The sequence below is a fragment of the Anabrus simplex genome, chromosome 4 (assembly GCF_040414725.1).
Source record: "Anabrus simplex isolate iqAnaSimp1 chromosome 4, ASM4041472v1, whole genome shotgun sequence".
Lineage (NCBI taxonomy): Eukaryota > Metazoa > Arthropoda > Insecta > Orthoptera > Tettigoniidae > Anabrus > Anabrus simplex.
In genome coordinates this window covers 204,568,722-204,589,072 of record NC_090268.1, presented here as the reverse complement: position 1 = coordinate 204,589,072, position 20,351 = coordinate 204,568,722, and the positions used below count along the sequence as shown (strand labels likewise).

Sequence of the window (20,351 nt, the reverse complement as noted above, 5' to 3'; positions counted from 1 at the left end):
ATGAAGCTTAGGTGAAAAAAAAAAGTAGTGAGATGGCTGAGCGAACTAACGAACTTGGAATGGAGTACTATTTGTTTGTGTGTATATGAGGTGCAAAAAAAAAAAAAGTATTTGTGTGAGGAGGGAGGATAAAGATGGTGTGTGCAATAATAATTTAGATACATTAAGGGGGAATGTAGTTAAGGAGAAAATGTTGGCAGTATAAAAATTAAGTCTAACAGTTTGAGGCAAGTGTGGTGTTGTAGATTGTGAAGACTGAGTGAACTGATGGACCTGGAATGGAAACTGTCTGTGTGTAAGTGAAAAAAAAAAAAAAAATTGTTTAAGTCTTAAGTTCAAGAAGGTGAGATGTAGTGGGCGGGAATAGTGCGAGAGAGGAGAAGGTGGCGTATCAAGGGAAGAGGGAGGGGTTGGGGCTTGACCCAACCCAAAGAAGCTAGGCTTTAGCATGTCTGCACGGCAAGAAAAGAAAAAGAAGAGGGAAGGAAGTGAACTGACAATGAACAGAGAAGGTGTGACGTATATAACGGAAGTGTGTGACAAGCCATGTGATGGGTCTGGGTTCCGCCAAGCTGGCTTGTCACACATGGTAGGTAAGGAATACATTGTCAGCAGGTGTAGGTGAGAAATAAGATCAGTTCTCACGTGGCGAGGCTGGTCCCTGCGATCAACGGGTTGGTGGGCATGTATTCCATACCAGGGCTGACGCAGAGACCAGTCTACTACTATTTTTTTTCTAGGTGGTTGGTACGAAAAGGGGAATAGGGAAATAGGGTAATTTGTAGTGCGGTGCTTCCTGCACGTTTGCCAGCTATCCACGTGCGTGTGGGAGGACAATGAGTAGATTTAGAGGTAAATAATTTAGCTAAGTAGTTTTAGGAGAGATGTAGTGCCTAGTGTTTGTTTGTTTGTTTGTTCTTTTTGTTTTTGGGTTTCGCTCTGTCTGTCTTTATTACCTGTAAAGCCGATGGTGTATTCTAGGGTGGGTAATAAAGATATGTATGTATGTATGTATGTATGTATGTATGTATGTATGTACTACTGATGTAAGAACACAGACCAACAGAGAAGAGAACAGAACAAACCTGAAAATACAAAAGAACAAGGACAACTCAAAACAAGACGAACAGTTAAAGGTTACTGTTTTAGTGAATATCATTACTCCTCAACAAGTTCGTAACATTTTTGAGAAATGTTTCTGCTTGTCCATCCTGCTCACTTATTTCCTTATCATTTCTTTCATTTTCCTGTATAAAACTGCCTAGGTACTTGAAGTTAGGACATAGCTACATAAACACAAGAAAAGATTCTGGGACAAAAATAATTTATGGAGATGAAAGATGAATACAAACATAGTCAATTTTCATGACTGCCTGGTTAGCATACTGACATTCAACCCTTGGGGTACTTGGAGAAGCACTCTGCAGTTTATCATTCTTACATTTTCACTCTGAATGCTAAATTTCAATTTTTATTCTGATCTATGCACTTGATTTTGACTCTTCTTTGTCCTGATATACTTGAAAACATTGCTTTTTCAGCCATGCATTATCAAAGAACTACACAGATAAACAGTACAAAATCCGAAATAACAATTTCCTCGAATCAGCAATACACGGAAACGGTTCCAAATTGTTTCCGAAAAACAGAATTATATTTATTTACCATAATAAATCAAACCTTGATTGAACACACCATGCCGTATCATAATGATAACCAAAATGATAAATTAAACTAACCCTTACTGTAGCTTTTATCACATGAACAAACAATTAGTAACACATTAGCTTTTAGAAAACCATATTAACACTTGATCATAATTAAACTTATTCAAGCCGCAATCACTATCACAGCAAACACCCAGAACAAAAAATTACACGATACAATGCAAGGGTGAAAAGGAACACCAAAAATCCTGAAATGGCATAAGTTTCAAAGCATATTTTTAGTTCTGCAATCAATCGCTTAAAATCAGGAGAAACAGTCAACTGATTGGGAAACCAGGAAACAATGTTAAAAATTGGGAGTGCCTCACTTATATCAGAGAGCTTACATGTATGCAGTATATACTGTACAACTTAATATTTACCCCAGTCAAGAATACAACAGCAATAAGCTTAAAGGTTCATGAAAGGGTAAGAGACACAAGTGTGACAAGATTAAAACTACATACCAATGGTGTATCCCCTGAGTACGGGTGTTTAAAATTCACTATATCAGCAGACAAGTACTTCTTCACCTTTGCAGGGTCTGCCTGGCGAGCAGCTTCCAGTAGACAATGACCTTTGAATTCATCTGAAAAGTTTCAGACAATGTAGAATAAGCTATATATAAAGCATAACAGAAAAGAACAAAATTGATTACAAAAAAATCTTATGAAAATAGGATACAAGTCTTTGACTATATCACCAAGAATTAGTTCCACCACTGGAATTATATTCAGTGGTTCAGTTGATTACTCATTAATACACGCATGGTTACCCAAGTCTACTGTTATCAGAGGAAACTTACACTTCTTGAAGTCTATACAGCAGAAGTCGCTATAGCGAGTACGGTATATAACGAGAACCCCGTTATACCAACAATGTTTTGCTGTCCCTTCAAAATTCCTATATTAAAAGTGTGTATTATCCTTTGGTTACAGCGAGAGCCATATCACTGACGCATCCGTTATTACGAGCGATTAAGAGCGCACGATTTTTCCGTTACCGATATTTATGCACCCCAACGATTATGTTGCATGCAATAGATTATCTTCGGTATTGTTTCCTCGCTATGACCACTTGCGAGTTCTCTCGACGACATTCGAAGGCAATGTCAGAGTTGTTTATCAATACCTGTCGACTGCTGTTCCGTACAGAAAATTCGAAATGAAAAAGAACATATTTTCGTTATAAATGCGTAAATAACGTGTCCAACAGTTCTCAACTCGTTAAAAATAAAGGCCGACTAAACAATTGCTTAATTTTAATGCTAAATATTGCAATTAAGTAAAAAGGGGAAACACCTCAAGATATGGCAAAGTGCATAATAGATTTCAGAGGTTAAATTATATTTTCTCGCTTCTGGTTAAATTACGGAAAGGTTATTATCTTGTAAATTTATAGCGAGAAGGTTATCATTTCTCTACTGACGCCTGAAGTATGTTTTCATCATATGTATAGTAGTATAGTACAGTTAAGTTAGGATAGGTGACGCTGTTGAATAAAGAAACAAACGTTTGCCACAAAATGCGATCGATCATCTTTTGTACGGTATAGTTTTCTCCTATGTGCATTTGCGAGCGCTCTCGTCGACATTCGAAGGCGATGTTGGAGTCGGTTACTAATACCCAACGACTGTTGTTCTCTAAAGAAAATTCGAAATGAAAGAGGATAACAAGTTTTCGTAATAAATGCGTAAATAACGCGCCCGATAGCAGTTGTTAACTTGTTAAAAATAACGGCTGAAGTAAACAATCTCTTAATTTTAATGTTATATACTGAAATTAGGTAAGAATGTGATTCACCTCAAGATATGTTAGAGTACATCACTGTTTGTAGAGGATAGTTCATATTTTCTCGCGTCTAGTTAAATTTCAAAAGAGCTGAAAATCCTTCTTTATTCCAAACGTTATTTTTATTGATAAAAGGCAAGCAGGCCCAACAAAACAACTTCTGTAGAGCTGGAGAGGAGCACAACTTTGGAAATTCCTTAAACCACGATCGTTTGAAACTAAGATTGTAAGATTTACCTGAATGTTTCATTTCTTTTGTAGCACAAATTTGCAGTGATTCAGTAGGGCGATCAAAACGTAGAACTTCATTCTGATCTTCGTTTCTCTTACTTGAAAATGGTGTTTATAATAAAATGCACACTATGTCATAAACAGGATACATATTTAAATAAAACAGCACAACACTACGAATGAACCACGATGCGTAAGTATTCGTACTTTACACAGGATGACGCAGGGAAGACGAAACATTCCACTCTTTCGACAACTTCACTAGCACATTCCGCTATGTGGAAAGTACACGGGTGACGTCACGGTTGTCATGGCAACCGCCAAGGCCAAGCGCTAGGAGGAAGCACTTGGGAGGTAGAGGCAGCTGCGGAATCTCTCGTCTTCACTCAGTCTCACGTGCCGTACTGTGGCCGACAGCCGGCACTTTTGTGAGTTCCCCTGGTTCTCATCAGGTGATGAGGTGCTCCAAACGCCGTACAATAAAACATTTTCTTTCCGTAAAACCAACAAATGTCATAAGAAAAATAAATTTAAGTAATTCATTATGGTAAAATAAGTGGTGAAGTGGCACTTCACCTACTTCACCTGAAAAGCCGCCCCTGTTGCTAGCCATGACAACCGGTTGTGGAGTGCCTGTGTGTTAACGTCACTGGATCTCGGGAAATAGTGAAGAGAGAATGGCTTTCTATTAGCCTCTACAAAAACGTTTCTCAGATCTGCAAAATGGCATCAAAACATGCTAGCCTTCGAATTCTTAGAAAGGCTGCTAAGTGGCGGAGTTATAACGCGTCTACTGAACCTGACTTAATAAAATTAAGTTTTATAGACAGCAGGAATATTTCCGTGATGGATGGTCGTAAAGATACGTGGAACAGGTATTGCCGGCAAATTTTCAACGGGTTCTTGTCGATATTATGATGCCAATTTTAAGTTAATGGTTATAAAACACTCTGAAATGTAGAATAATTGTGCAGTCGCAAGAAAATATGGCTCAGGCGTAACCAAAGTCAATATCTGGTGACACCGCGAAGACAAAGATAGCTAAAAAATGTGTACTGTACAAAAGATGCATTCAGTGGTTCGCAACAAGGACGCTTCAATGAAGTCGAAAATGAAATTGTGAGGCATGTGCACGAAAAACGCAAGGGCAGAATAGTCATACCATGGCGCAATAAATTCACTTGCTCACCTTCAAAGTCCGTGATTAGGCCTATACATCGCTAGCCGCTGAAGTGGCCAAACCCGGCAAGAGAGACGTGCGTGTAGCGGTAGCCAGTTATATCTGACGCTGAGTAAAAGTATCGTAACCGTTTTATACACAGCAAGAATGTTTTCCTGACGGATCGCCATATTGTAGAGGCGCATGGAATAGGTATTACGGCAAATTTTCAACAGGTTCTCTTCACTATTATGATGCCAATTTTAAGTTATTGGTCATTAAACCTGCAGAAATAAAGAATAATTGTGCAGCAAAAAAAAAAAAAAAAAAGCGGTATAAAAACCAATGTTCGACGTCTAAAAATAGTCTGAAAATGCGCTGTGGTTTTACAAAGCATTTCTTGAGTCTGATTAATTTTTTTTAAGGAAAAAGTAGGATTCGTCTTCGATTTGGAGAAATACGGTATCGGTACTATATTTTTTCAGAATGAAATTAAACGTACACTTTCACGTAGTACCGGATTTCGAAAGATAACACACAAGTAAGCCGTAGTGTGGATATCATCCGCGGAAACACAAGTTTTGAACAAACTGATTGCTGTTTTCATGTGTTTGGGGGTTTTCCCGACTTATATACAGAAATCGGATATAACGACAATTTGTTATAGCGAGTAAATTTTCCGCTGTTATGAATTATCATTATAACGGGCTTCTACTGTATTTAAAAAAAAAAAAATCTCCAATGCATCACACAATATATGCATTATTTCTTCTTGTTTTTAAAACTAACTTGTGCTCTTGGTCCAGACAATGGGGAGTTTTTACCTCAAAAAATTCATGGCAACTCTGAAAATTAGCTTTTTTTTGGGGGGGGGGGGGTTGCTGAATCCAAATTTTTTAACTTCCCACCAACAATTCCTGCTGGAACCCGCAAATTTTGATAAAACCTCCAAAAATTTGGATTTAAGAAACTGGTTTTTTTTTAAATAATACCTAGAAATATGGAAATGAGACAATTTTGCAATAAAAGAAGTTCTATGACATTTTGACATAGGATGAACAGGGCAGTGCATGCACGCCTTGAAGCTGCATGAGCTAAGTTATACAACTCCGCTCAACCACTCATATCATTTACGTTCGCTCTCCCATCTCCACCCTCCACATTTTACTTCAAAACTCTCCTTCCCCTCCTCATTCTTCTTTTCACCATATGGAAGTCCCCAACCCTCTACCTCCTCCTAAAAAGACATAAGAAAATGAAGAGGGAAGAGTACTTTAAAAATTTTGGAATCAATGTTTTTCAGTTAAAGATAATGGTTGAAAGATTGAAATTCATGATTTAAAAAAAAAACAAGAAAATACATACATGCAATAATCTGACTAGGCAGTTAAAACATGATTTAATAGTAATACGAGAAAAAGTGTTCAGTTTCCACGAAAATAGGGTACTGACCTGTACACACGTAATAAATACATATTACGAACAACAAATGCATTTCTGCTCTCCTTTTTGGCTAGGCTTGAGCAAAAACCTGGGCTCTGTACTATTAAATCATATTTCAACTGCCTTGTAACTTTATTTCACGTATGTATTTTCTTGTTTTTTTCCCCTGTAAATGTCAATCTTTCAACTATTTTTCACTTATGGAAAAGTAGTTATATTAATCAGAAAACAATTTAGAGCATTAAGTGAGGTATGGTCTACAACGGTATGTCATCTTTCACTTCATTTATAGTTGCGAGGTGAACTGAGATGTGCCAAATGAAATGGAAGCAAGTTCAAGTGTTATAAACATGGGATACTGTTGGAGAGGTGTGCAAAAAGGCAATCATATTGAAGATGTTGAATAAATTTGCAGAGAAGGAACTGACTGTAGCTATAAACAAATCAATCAAAACATACGCGACATTAATCATGAATAAAATATTTAATATTTTTAACTACAGATTACGAAAGGAGCAGTTTTTAAGCAAATTTTAAAAAGTACATACCATCTATAAAAAAAATTTATTTACAAAAGTGAAAATATAGGGAGTCACAAAATCTTGTAACTTCCACACCAAATAGCCTGTTGAGGGTATTAATAAGCAGGAAATGCAGAGATATTTTACTTGTTTTAACAGTACACAGACAATAGTACTTTAAATTATTACCTGGGGAAGAGAAACCAAAAATACTTACATTCCAAACGTTCCTGTAATTCTCTGGTTGGAGCTACATCAATTGCTGATTTTGAATGACAGTTGAGAAGAGTTGGATCTGCACCTTCACTAAGCAAAAGGGAACACACCTCAACCCTAGACTTCGATGCTGCCTCATGCAGAGGTGTAAATTGCCACAAATCCATTGCATTCACATTGGCACCATGTTTTATAAGCATCTCAGTGACTTCAAAATGTCCATATGAACATGCATTATGCAATGGCACCAAACCACTGCAAAAAGAACACAAACGAAGTTGAATATTATTCACACAATTAAAAATGTCACTTATAAAAACATCACGTAAAAGAAAAGCTAGGCATACATACATTCATTGATAGTAGCCTTAATATTCACTGTGATGTGTGCTGTGAGTGAGTGTTTCTATACCTGGCCTATTTCAAGCAAATTCTGGATCATTTGAAATATGTATTAAACTTAATCATCTGAATTTGTGGGACATCCTGTACTGCATGTGTCGATTTTTTTGAAACTCCTGTACAGTTGTTGGCCACTAACTTTGCTGTGCTGTTTCCTGTTTCATAACTTAAGTGCATGCTACCTTCAGGAAGTGTCTCAGGGTGGATTCATTCTCTCTTCAGGATCATGTAGAGAGGATGTGTTGTCTGGGAGCTCTGGCTTCTCTCGGGGTAAGCAAATCTTAAATTTCCTAATGTAACAATTTTATCTTATTTCACATTTTAAAGTGTTACAGGAGCAGGAAATGCAGAGATATTTTACTTGTTTTAACAGCCCACAGACAATAGTACCAGTACTTTAAATTACTGACTGGGGAAGAGAAAGCGAAAATACTTACATTCCAAACCTTCCTATAATTCTCTCTCAATTGTTGATTTTGAATGACATTTTACTAACATAAATATAAACAAAATCACAATGATGTAAAAGTGTTTTACATCCATTCTCAAATTTGTATGAGGCAAGCTTTTCCAACAGTTTCAGTATCTTAAAATTAAATTACTCACTAAGCTTGACCTCAATAACGTGCAGTGGGCCTATTTGCTCTCACATCGTAACGAAGCTGCTAAGAAAGAAAAGCAAGAAAAACATACAGTTCTCATGACTTTTAGGTAATGAATCAGGAAGAAAACGTTACTTGAACTTTGCTTTAATTTTCCCGCCAATTGTAATTTTACATTAAAATCCCAATTTTCTCCCATAATATTCTACCAAATGTAACAAAATTTGTATGGTATCTGTATCACAGCTATATTAGGAAACCTGCATATGGAATTTTTTTGCAATTTTTTTTTGTAGGAATTTACAAGTCCAAAATTTTAGAACATAAAAATTACACAAATTTGAGTATGATATATCTCCTTATATAAATTATGTACAGAAAAATTGGTAAGTAGTGCTTTTTGAAGAAGTATTATCTACCTAATTACAAATTTTCATTAACATGTTAATTAAATTTCATGAAAAAATTAAATTAAAAATTTCAAAAAATGTCAGAAAATAATTAATATAGATAAACTATTAATAGTATATGAAAGAAATGTTTGTGATATCTCCACTTTTATATAGGTGATATTCCCACAAAGTTTTGTGAAAACCCATTCATTCGGTAAAAATATCTGTTCATCTCAGGAGTGTCACCTTAATTTATCCAGTTGTACACATTTTTTAACATGTAATTTTTCCACTACTTTTTAAATATCAACTGACGTCTTCTATGCGGCGAGGAATTGTATTGTTTGACAAATGTACTTCTTATATCTCCCTCTCGGCAGCCTCTCTTAACACGGAGTAACAATTTCTTCACAAGCAGGTAAAAGTCAAAGTTTCTGCTACTGTATGTGACTGCATATTAATGGCAACTATTTCTGCTACTTTATAGCTGGCTACTAGCGCTTTTTCTGAAGTTGTAATTATTTTATTCATTGCTTTGCTTTCTTTAATTTGAGAAGAGAGTAAACGATTTAAATAAGCTTTATATTTATTTTCCAAGTGACTGTGTTTCGTTTACAAGTGTCTCCCTAGTTTGCTTGGAACCATACATTCACCGGTTAATTTTTCGCCACATAACACACTCAGGAAGTTCACGACTTCCAGATACAGTAAATGTAAATCGGAAGCATAAATAAGAATTCTGATACCTGCGCACAGCACCAGACGTTGGGGATGTATCTTTTCACTGATACTTGATCCGGGTGATTCACTTATTCTGTTTTCACTCTGATGTTCTTCACTGCTGTTTAATTGTTCGCATTTAATTAAAAACTTCTCCATATTACAACACAATATCTGTATATTTACTTCAGTTTTATTATAACAAATATTGTGACTTATTCAACAATCAATTGCACTGCATTTAAACATCTCTCCGAATCCAAGTGAAGTACTGAACTGACTGCAGGTGACCACTGATTGGTTTATATATACTCCACTAAGGTCTGGGAGTGATCGACATGTTTCTCTAATAACGTTTCAGTGGTTCGTGTATCCTCTGCTAGGGTCATCAATCTTTCAGGACTGCTCTGTAGCGTTCAAAATCCTTCTAAAGTTACTTGTATGTTGGGGTATGCTGCTATATCAGCATAGCGAAACAGTTTGCCGCGAACAAAAAAAAAATTTAAGAACCCCTGTCCTAGACGCGCAGGTCACCTATGTGGCGTTGACTCGAGAGACCTGCACCAGGCCTCTTCCGACGCAACGCAGTAGATCTATTCTTCAGTTCAGTCACTGCCCTTGGCAGGTCTGAACTGCACCATTTATGTAGTACCGGTGCATTAAGTGAAGTGTAAAGTGATTGTGATACAGTCCCGAAAGGAAAATAAAACATGTTTTTGCCTGCAGCAACATGTTGCCGAATTTAGTGGAATTTTTACAAGTAACGGAAAAATTCTCTTCTGCCAAAAATGTGGGGAACCTGTAAGTGCAGAAGAGCGATCACAAGTCTTGCAGCATGTAGCAGGAAATAAACATAAACAAGCCGCTTCACGTACTACCTTGAAACACATTCTTTCAGGTGAAGCAGCTTCCTCTTCACATACCCCCAGTTTCAAAATGTTCTGAATATTATGCAGATTTATGCACAAATTTTCTTTGTGTGATATTATTTTATATTAATTAACAAGTCCACAGCTTAGAAATATTTTTACAAAGTACACAAATTTTGATACAACTAATGAATCAACATTAAGAAAATTGTATGTCCCTGCAGTTACGAAGAAATGCTAGGAAGGATCAGAGCAGAATGAGAAAATAAAAAAATATGGGTAAGCATGGACGAATCACCAGACTCTAGCGATAGCAAAGTGGGAAACGTTATGGTAGGTGTGCTAGAAAATAGTGAAACAGTTTCCAAGAGAGGTTTTCAACATGTGGAGAAATATTAGCATTGAATGGCTCGCTTATTCCATGAATCTCTGCAGTTGTTATGGTCGAATGGAATGGTTTACACAGAGTATGTGAGCAGATACGTAATTTTGTACCCTAAATTTGATAAATTGATTTCAAACAGGAAAAAACATTTTTCTGAAAGCACTAACAAGAATGGATTTGTTCAGAGCAAAATATTCCAGAACCACAGTTGCACGTTGAGGGACATTGTTAGAAGCAGTAGTGTTGTTAGGCAAACAATTTTGAAAATTTTAAATCATGCTTAGAGTTTGTGGTTTTAGCATTTGCGATAAATGCGGAATATGTTGAAACTTTGTCATTGTCACCTTATATAACCCCTACGAGTGGTTTTTAGTGATTTTGAATTAGCGATAAAATGCTAAATTGGTTCAAAATTCTCGGGTTTTATCCAGAATAAACACATATCTTTTTAAAAATGATGCATATTTCTTAAAAATAAGATATATGTGGTTATTTATTTCAGGGGAAGGAATTATTATGGCGCCGTAAATCTTTCAATGTGCGGACTACCTTTCAACGGCCAAAGAGCGATGCAAAGAACAACCAATCACACAGCTTAATATACTTTCAAGCACACGCGTTCATTCACTTTGTGTTGACTAATGATCATAGATGGTTATTCTTGACATAGGTGCTGAGTAACAGTTCTGTTTTAAAGTACGGTAGCGATTTACTGTCTGTTACCTATGGGTAAAAACGAAGTGACGATCAAACAACGTGCCGCGAGTTACAAATCGGAACATTTTTAAGTAAGCGATGCAAATATATTGATGTGCCGACTTTGCAATCAAAGACTTGAATGGAAGAAGAAAGATGTTTTGGATAAACACTGCAAGAGTAAAAACCATGTGCTACTAAAGGAGTGATTTTTTTCTCAACCAGCATGTCAACAGTGTGGCATCAAGTGGCAAGCCACAATAGTAGAAATGGATAGAAAGGCAAAAGACGAGAAACAAACGTTTATTGAGGATACTGCGAAGATGTGCCTGCAGACTATATCCCCATCCACAAACTAGACCATCCTGCTTTCCGAGACTACCTTGAAAAGTAAGTATTGATTTGAGACGTATTTATGGGCATAATTTATATTTGTGTTTAAAATATATTTACACCATCTTGAGTGGTATTGCCTACCTTACTGCGAAATATTCATAAACTAGCCTATATTCCCCAGCTCTGCCCCCAAAAGAGAATCACGTGGATGGTTGTTTCGATTACAGTAAAATTCTTTCAAGGTCCACCTATTCAATACAATGACGTTTTATTGTGATTTAATCACATGTCAAATAGTCAAATGGTACTAGTTTCGGCATCTATGTGCCATCATCGGCCTTGAGTACGAATTAAAACAAGATACATATTCCTAAAACATCTAAAACACATTTCAACACATTACAAAATAACATACAATTAATGTGGTGATACGCGAAATACGATAAAATTATGATACAATTGGTGCGATATAAAATTCTTAAAATTCCGGCTGTTTGTTACATAATTCAGTCTGTGTGCATCCGGGATAAGTGAATTTTTGCAGTTGTACGCTGTCTATGTGAATGACATTTATTCTTTTAGATATTAGGTGGTTCCAGGGAAATTTACTTTGATCATGTAAGGTCGTGATGTAATTAGAGATGAATTCCCACTTCAATTTGAACCTTGAGCAGCATGTAAACTTGTTGTTACACAGCCGGAATTTTAAGAATTCCATATCGCACCAATTGTATCATAATTTTATTGTATTTCGTGTATCACCACATTAATTGTATGTAATGTGTTGAAATGTGTTTTAGATGTTTTAGGAATATGTATCTTGTTTTAATTTGTACTCAAGGCTGATGATGGCATATAGATGCCGAAACTAGTACCATTTGACTAATTGACATGTGATTAAATCACAATAAAACGTCATTGTACTGAATAGGTGGACCTTGAAAGAATTTAATTTTACTGTAATCCCACTTCAATACAGAACCAATGAAATTCATAACTATAAGTGGTTGTTTCGAAGTATTATGATTGCTATACGGCCTTGTTGAATTTTAGCTTAGGTCAACTTTCGACCGAAAACCACGTATTATTTTACATGTAACTAATCTCATGTTTAGACCCTAATTAAAATTTGCAAATTTACAAATTTGTAAGCATATCAAACCACGTATTACTTGCAAAACTTTTAGTGATACTTCCTTGTATGAGAATGAGGAGTAAGGAGGAAGCTAGCCCAGTTCCGGTAATACTGCCAACTGAATGGAAATTAAATCTGAATTGAATCGATAGTATGATCGATCAATAGGAATTTTCTAAACCTTTATCATCTTAAGCCAATAACTGTCTCACACACACATTATATAACACGATGCAAATCTTGTTCTTAGCACAAATTCTATATTTTGGCTTTGCTGTGTAAACAACAACAGTACTAGTACGTAAAGGGTACGCCAGATGTTCCACAGCGATTCTTAGTTTGTGTTCAAAGGTTGCCAATACGAAACTCGAAGATTGCCGAGGTCTACCGATTCAGCACTAGGGAGTACAGGTATCACTAAAAGTTTCACGATTAATAGATGCATGCTTCCTAATATGACAACTTGACGTGAAATTTTAGGTTAGGTTATTCAAATTTTCAACCAAAAAACAAACGTGGATGGACGTTATTTTAAAATGTTACAATTTAATAGACCATCTAGGATGTAACATAATCGCTTGTTTTCATGTTCATAAACGGAAGTTTATAGGGAAAAGCTTTAAAAAACATTCAGTGATTCACTAGGCCAGCACAAACCAAATCTTTAAGTATCTGTTCTTACCTCTAAGCTTAATTATTATCATCATTATTATTATTATTATTATTATTATTATTATTATTATTATTATTAGCATGTTTAACTAAATGTTATTGGCCCCTTAGGTACGTCCCAGGATCAGGAGATATGCCTCAAGTCAGTACCCATAGCAGAGATTATGTTCCGCATTGCGGAGATTCAACAAGGGCAGAAGTGAATGTTGCATTGGACGGCAAGCCCACTGTAGTAATCGCAGACGAGACGTCCGACAACCGAGGCAGACGTGTCTTTGCTGTTCTGTTCAGGACGATCATGCCACCTGGACATCATGCAGCTCTCAAAGACTAGAATACTGATTATGGAAACGTGGTGGGTTTAGTGTCGACTCTGCCAGATACATAGGTATATGTTTCCAGGCATTACAGACGATAATTGGAGACCATCATCTTCACTTCCAGTGCTTTCCACGTAAGTTGCATCTTGTGGGGGATGTTATTCTCAAGGAACTGTCAGAGTTGAACAATTTGGTTTCAAAACTTAACATGGCTTTCCTCCACTGCAGGAAGTTGAACTTATATCTACATTTTTTGCTAGATAATTTCCCTGATTTGAATGCAATGTTGTTCCCAGCTCCTGTCACCACCCGATGGAACTCTTGGTTTCGTTCAGTCCATTCGCTCAGTCCAGTATCTTGACAAGTACTTCACACCCCTGGTAGAGTTCTTTACCTCTCTTGATGAGAATTCTCTACTGGGCGAGTTGGCCGTGCGGCTAGAGGCGCGTGGCTGTAAGCTTGCATCCGGGAGATAGTGGGTTCGAATCCCACTGTCTGCAGCGCTGAAGATGGTTTTCCAATTTCACACCAGGCAAATGCTGGGGCTGTACCTGAATTAAGGCCGCGGCCGCTTCCTTCTAAATCCTAGGCCTTCCCTATCCCATCGTCTCTATAAGACCTATCTGTGTCGGTGCGACATAAAGCCACTAGCAACAAGCTTATGCTGATGTTTGTCTTATTTTCTGTAGTGTATTCAAAACTGCACAACGAGAAATTTGTGATTTTACTCCCAACTGCTGTGTGCAATTTCACAAATTATGCCTATTTTTAACCAATTTGCTACAAAACTCTAATTTTAATGTTCTGCTGCACATGTTGTGTAGCCCTTGACAAACTGATCAACAGTAACACTTCTAAAAATGGCAACTTATGCTTCAAAGACACAAGTGATTTGGGTTCCAGAGCACTGTTTTGCTGGGTGAAATAAGTGAGGCATACTGGAAGTAGCTATTGGTGTAATAACACTTCAAAGTATGTATTTAACAATTCAGATGTATTGTTGTTTGAATGTAATGAGAGTGAAGTGTAAAAATCTACTTGGGATGGAAAGTCCCATCGGGCATCAAGAGTACATTCTGTGGCCGAGTACCATAACCTGTATAAGGGTACCATTTCCGTGTAATCATGTCAAATGTGATATCGGATGCTGGTATAACTGACTTATTACTCTTAGACTTACCAGATAACCCTCAAAACTCTGATATAGACAGTGAAGATGATGGTGAAAACTGTTTATTGTATGTTTTGAATACTAGTAATGCTTGATTCTGTGTTTGTATCTACTCTTAAATAATGGTATAAATGAAGTGGTCACAATTAACGGTTCTATAAATGCCGAGAATCAAATTCAGATAACACTATATAGGAAAATGATGCCAGTTCTGTACCCCGTTCATCTGCAAAAGGTCCTGAGAGAAATGCTGCAAAGAGACTTCCGGAACCTGATCGCCGCTGAAGGAAAAGGAATGCTACAAAAACACTGCGACCGTGCAAACAACCAGAAGGAAAGAATTCATTATTGTTTAGCATCACTACCCTGTAATGAGTTGTATAACAATCAGCGATTGTTGATGATGATGATGCTTGTTGTTTTAAGGGGCCTAACATCGAAGGTCATCGGCCCCTAAAAGAATGAAATGAAGGGCATAAGATATGAAGTTAAAATTTTAAAAAGTATCCACTGACTAGAGTTAAAAAAGAATGGTAATGAAGAAAAATGAGGGTGAGATTAAAACAGTCAGTGGATCTAATACGCAATGCCTTATGTTCTATTAAAATAAGAGAAAGTACAGGAAATCGAAGGAATAAGGCATCGCCCAGTAATACAGATATTTACACATAATGTACGTTAGACGTTAAAATAACACATTAAAATGCGCAACACAAACTAAAATGGAGTCAATGAGATAAAAGCGCAACTGACATAAACAACACTAGGACAAAAGACATCATCACACACGATAAAACAGACCGCTATCCCTCATAAAGCGGATGACGAGGTCTGCTGACTGCTCGTCATCGCGCAAGATAAGGGAGATAGTACTCGGAAGGTTAATACTACGGCGCAGATCGACCAGGTCCACGCACTCCGTAAGGATGTGTACCACGGTAAGATGGTCGCCGCAGGTACACACCGGAGGGGGTTCTCCTTTCAGTAGATGGGAGTGCGTCAAGATACCGTGGCCGATCCGAAGGCGACATAATACCACGGCTTCCCTCCGCGAAGCCCGAAGGGAAGTCCTCCATACCTTCGTTGTTCCTTTTATCGCTCGCAGCTTATTGGGAAGTGGGATGGCCTGCCACTCCATCTCCCAATGAGACATAACCAGATGTCTCAGCTGAGAGCGAATATCACTTGCTGGAACCTTGAAAGGCAACGGGGGCAGTGTAACTGCCTCCTTGGCAGCCTGATCTACTAACTCGTTTCCCTCTATGCCCATGTGGCTGGGGAGCTACACAAACGTAATTCTGGTGCCGGCATCCGAACACCCGGCCAGCAGGTCCTGGATCCGCTGCACCAGAGGGTGCCGAGGGAAACAGGTATCAATAGACTGAAGCGAACTCAAGGAGTCAGTACACACGAGAAAGTGTCGGCGTACATTGTCTAGTGCGTACCGCAGAGCCTCACAGATAGCATAGAGCTCTGCCGTGTACACACTACAGGTGGCCGGGAGAGCAAAAAGAAACCGATCATTGTCGACAACGAACGCACAGCCCACCTTCGTATCTGTCCTTGAACCATCCGTGTAAACGACAACCGAACCTGGATAGCGGCCAAGAACGGACAGGTAGATCCTCCGATAAATCGAAGGGTCCGTGTCTCCTTTCGGGCCAGTGTGCAAATCCAGGATGATTTCAGGTCGTCGTACAACCCACGGAGGTACCCCACTTGGTTGTCTGACAAGGCAAGGAATCGAAGGTACATCAAACAATTCATAACTGCTATCCAAGCGTATCCCAACCGGCCGCGTCGCACGAGGATGAGCAACGTACAACAAACGGTTGCCATTGTTGAATACGCAGGGATAGCTCGGATGAAGTGCCATCTGTCGCAAATTTGCAGCATACGTAAGTAGTAGTTGCTGGCGCCTCAGGTGTAAAGGCGGCACACCAGACTCAGCGAGCAGGCTAGCGATGGGGCTAGTACGAAAAGCTCCCGTCGCCAACCTAACCCCGCTGTGGTGGATACTGTTCAGCTTCGCAAGAACGCTTGGCCTTGCGGAGCCATATGCTGCACTGCCGTAGTCTAACCGAGATAAAATGTGTGCCCGATAGAATCGCAGGAACACCACGCGGTCAGCTCCCCAATTAGTGCTGCTAAGAAACTTCAAGAGGTTAAGCCTCTTGGTGCATTGCACTTTTAGCTCCCGCACGTATGGCTCCCACGATAATTTACTATCAAAAAGGAGCCCAAGAAATCGGTAGGTGTCAACAACTGGAAGAACGGCATTACCTAGATAAAGCTCAGGATGAGGGTGAAGTGTACGTTGACGACAAAAGTGGACAACGGAGGTCTTTGCGGCAGAAAACTGAAAGCCATGTTCTAAGGTCCACTTCTCCACCCTCCTAATAGCTTGCTGTAACTGTCGCTCTGCGACTGCCATACTGCACGAGCTATAGTGCAGAGCAAAATCATCCACATATAGGGACGGTATTACTGCTGGACCAGCAGCAGCGACAATACCGTTTATGGCAATCGCGAACAGAGTGACACTAAGAACCGATCCCTGTGGGACTCCATTTTCTTGAACATGGTATTGCGAATATGTCCTAGCTACTCGGACACGGAATAGACGGAGGGACAAAAAATTCGCAATAAATACCGGCAAGTTACCTCGGAATCTCCATTGATGCAGGACTGAAAGGATGCCATATCGCCAGGTGGTGTCGTAGGCCTTCTCCAAGTCAAAGAAGACAGCTACCAAGTGCTGTTTGCGGAGAAACGCATCCTGGATAGAGCTCTCCAGGCGTACCAAGTGGTCTGTGGTGGATCGAGCGGCTCAAAATCCACATTGGTACTCGGACAAGAGTCCTTGTTTCTCCAGACACCACACGAGTCTGCGATTTACCATCCTCTCAAATAGCTTACACAGGCAATTTGTAAGACAAATCGGTCTGTAACTTCCTGCATACTTAGGATCTTTGTCAGGCTTGAGGACAGGGATGACTATGCCCTCTCGCCACTGAGACGGAAAATCACCCTCTGTCCACATTCGGTTGAACACACGAAGGAGATATAGTAAACTATCATCACTAAGGTGTTTCAACATCTGGTTATGGATGTTGTCCGGTCCAGGAGACGTGTCCTTGCAAAGCGCTAAGGCGCTGCGGAGTTCCCACTCCGTAAAGGGCACGTTGTAGTCCTCTGAAGCTTGGGTGGCAAAACTCAGGTGATGACGTTCTGCCTCCCGCTTCAGAGGGAGGAAATCAGGATTGTAATTCCCGGAGCCAGAGACATCCGCGAAATGACTAGCGAGATGGTTAGCAATCGCGAGGGGATCAGTGGCGACACTGCCTGCAATGGAAATTCCCGGTACAGCAGATGATCCTTGAATACCCGAAATTCGTCGAAGTTTCGTCCACACTTGAGATGATGGAGTATGTGACGTCATGGACGACACATATCTCTCCCATGAAGCCTTCTTACTTTGTCGAATAAGAACTCGCGCCTTAGCGCGGAATTTCTTAAATGTTACCAAGTTGGCCACAGTAGGCTGTCTACGGTAACGCTTATGAGCGCGACGGCGTTCTTTGATGGCTGCTGCTATTTCATCGTTCCACCAAGGAACGAGTTTTCGGCGAGGAGTCCCCGAGAAAAACGGAATGGACTCCTCAGCAGCAGCAAGAATAACTTGGGTGATGTAAGTTATTTCCTCGCCGACGGTCCGCCTGACATCTTCACTAAAGACAGCTAGTGATGTGTACTTTGGCCAATCAGCATGTTTAAGAATCCATCGAGGGGGAGCCTCGACGGGTTTATGATTCAACAAAGTAAGAACGATGGGAAAATGGTCACTGTCACAGAGATCATCGTGTGCATTCCACCGAAACAGTGGAACCAACGTTCAGCTGCATAGACTAACGTCTATGCGAGAATATGTGCCGTAACGTACACTAAAGTGAGTTGGTTCCCCTGTGTTCAAAATACATAAATCCAGATCTGATAGGAGTGTTTCCAGCTCTCTTCCTCGGGGGCAAGGCGTCTCAGAGCCCCATATGGGGTGATGGGCGTTAAAATCGCCCAATAAGAGGAAGGGTGGTGGAATGATCTATAAGATCAGCGACATCAGTGATGTTCAGATGCTGGCCTGGTGGAAGATAAACATTACACACTGTGGCTATGATAGGCAGCGAGACGCGAACAGCTACAGCCTCAAGAGGGGTTCTTAAAGGAACCTCTTCGCTGTAGCTATCAGAACGTACAAAAATGCCAACGCCTCCGGAAGCCCGGTGAGCATAGTATCGTTCTGTCGAGTATAGTTTGAAATTCCTCAAGACCGTGTGATGACCAGGTCGGAAATTGGTCTCCTGAATACAGACTATACTCGCTGCGTACTCACTAATAAGCTGACGTAACTCAGCAAGATGCCTGTCATAACCGTTACAATTCCACTGTAACAGTGCCATAGTGTGGACTATAAAAGGAGTGTTAGGTTATGAGCAACAAAATGCTCGTTAGCCTAAACACTATCTAGTTCTACATCCGTAGATGTAGAGGACAGCGCGACATCCATCCCGTCATCAAAAGATGGCAGGGGTGCCGCCCAGAACTTCAACGCTTTTCGGGCGCGAGGGGGTCCCCTACGAGGAGAGCGCCCAGGTTTGGGAGCAGGAGTGCCTCCCGGCGCAGACTCATATCCCCCAGATGGAGGGCATGACTTCTCCTTCGCAGGGGAAGTCCGAGAGCGCTCAGGACGGGCGCTCTTCTTCCCCTTTTTCTTTTCAAGTTTAGACGGGCTGGGAGATGGTTTCCCAGCCCTGGTCAACGAAGCCGCCTCCGCCGGCTGGGGCACGACTTTCGTCGACCTCCTAGGGGGGGGAGACTTAGTCTTCCCCCCTTGCTGTGCCGGCTGGCAGTTCCCAGCCGGCACAGACTTCTGGTTGGTCGAAGGTGGGGTGGTCCCCCCCTTCGAGCTTTGACTATTTGCGACGTTGCTGGGAGCAGCAACAGTCGCCTTGGGCGCAGCGGTCTGGACAGGTGTCTTGGTCGTAAATGACGAACCTGGAAGACTCTGAGCTATCAAGCTATAGTCGAGTGTACGGGCAGGTGTATTCATAGAATGAAACTTACGGCGCGCTCCTGGTAGGAAAGACCATCCAGGGTCTTGATCTCCTGGATCTTCTTCTCACTCAGGTATGTCGGACAATTCCGATCCCGAGGAGAATGAAAACCGGAGCAGTTAGTGCACTTGTATGGAGTTGTGCACTCCTCCGCGCCGTGAGCTACTCGTCCACATGTACCACATACAGCCTGATTCGAACAGCGAGATACCATATGTCCGAATCGCTGGCATTGATAGCATCGCATAGGAGGCGGGATGTACGGCCTCACATCGCAACGATAAGTTGTTACCTTGACTTTCTCTGGTAACACTGACAACTTGAAAGAGACAATGAAGGCACCAGTGGCAACGTCTTCACCGTTGACCTTGCGCGTAATGCGCCGGACGTGTGTCACGCCACGGTTCTTCATGTCTTCCATCAACTCGTCGTCAGTGTTCAAAATAAGGTCGCGGTGAAAGATGACTCCGCGAA

The 20,351-nt window shown here is 40.1% G+C and overlaps 1 protein-coding gene across 1 annotated transcript in view; it reads right to left on the bottom strand.

Moving 5' to 3' along the window:
- Positions 1 to 20,351, bottom strand: part of Tnks (tankyrase) — a 334,181-nt gene that overhangs the window by 249,252 nt on the left and 64,578 nt on the right. Inside the window, exons 4-5 of the mRNA XM_067146370.2 lie at positions 7,068 to 7,321; positions 2,174 to 2,295 (exon numbers count right to left, since the gene is read on the bottom strand). Of these exons, the coding sequence (XP_067002471.2) occupies positions 2,174 to 2,295; positions 7,068 to 7,321 (376 nt within the window). The remainder of the gene's footprint in view (positions 1 to 2,173; positions 2,296 to 7,067; positions 7,322 to 20,351) is intronic.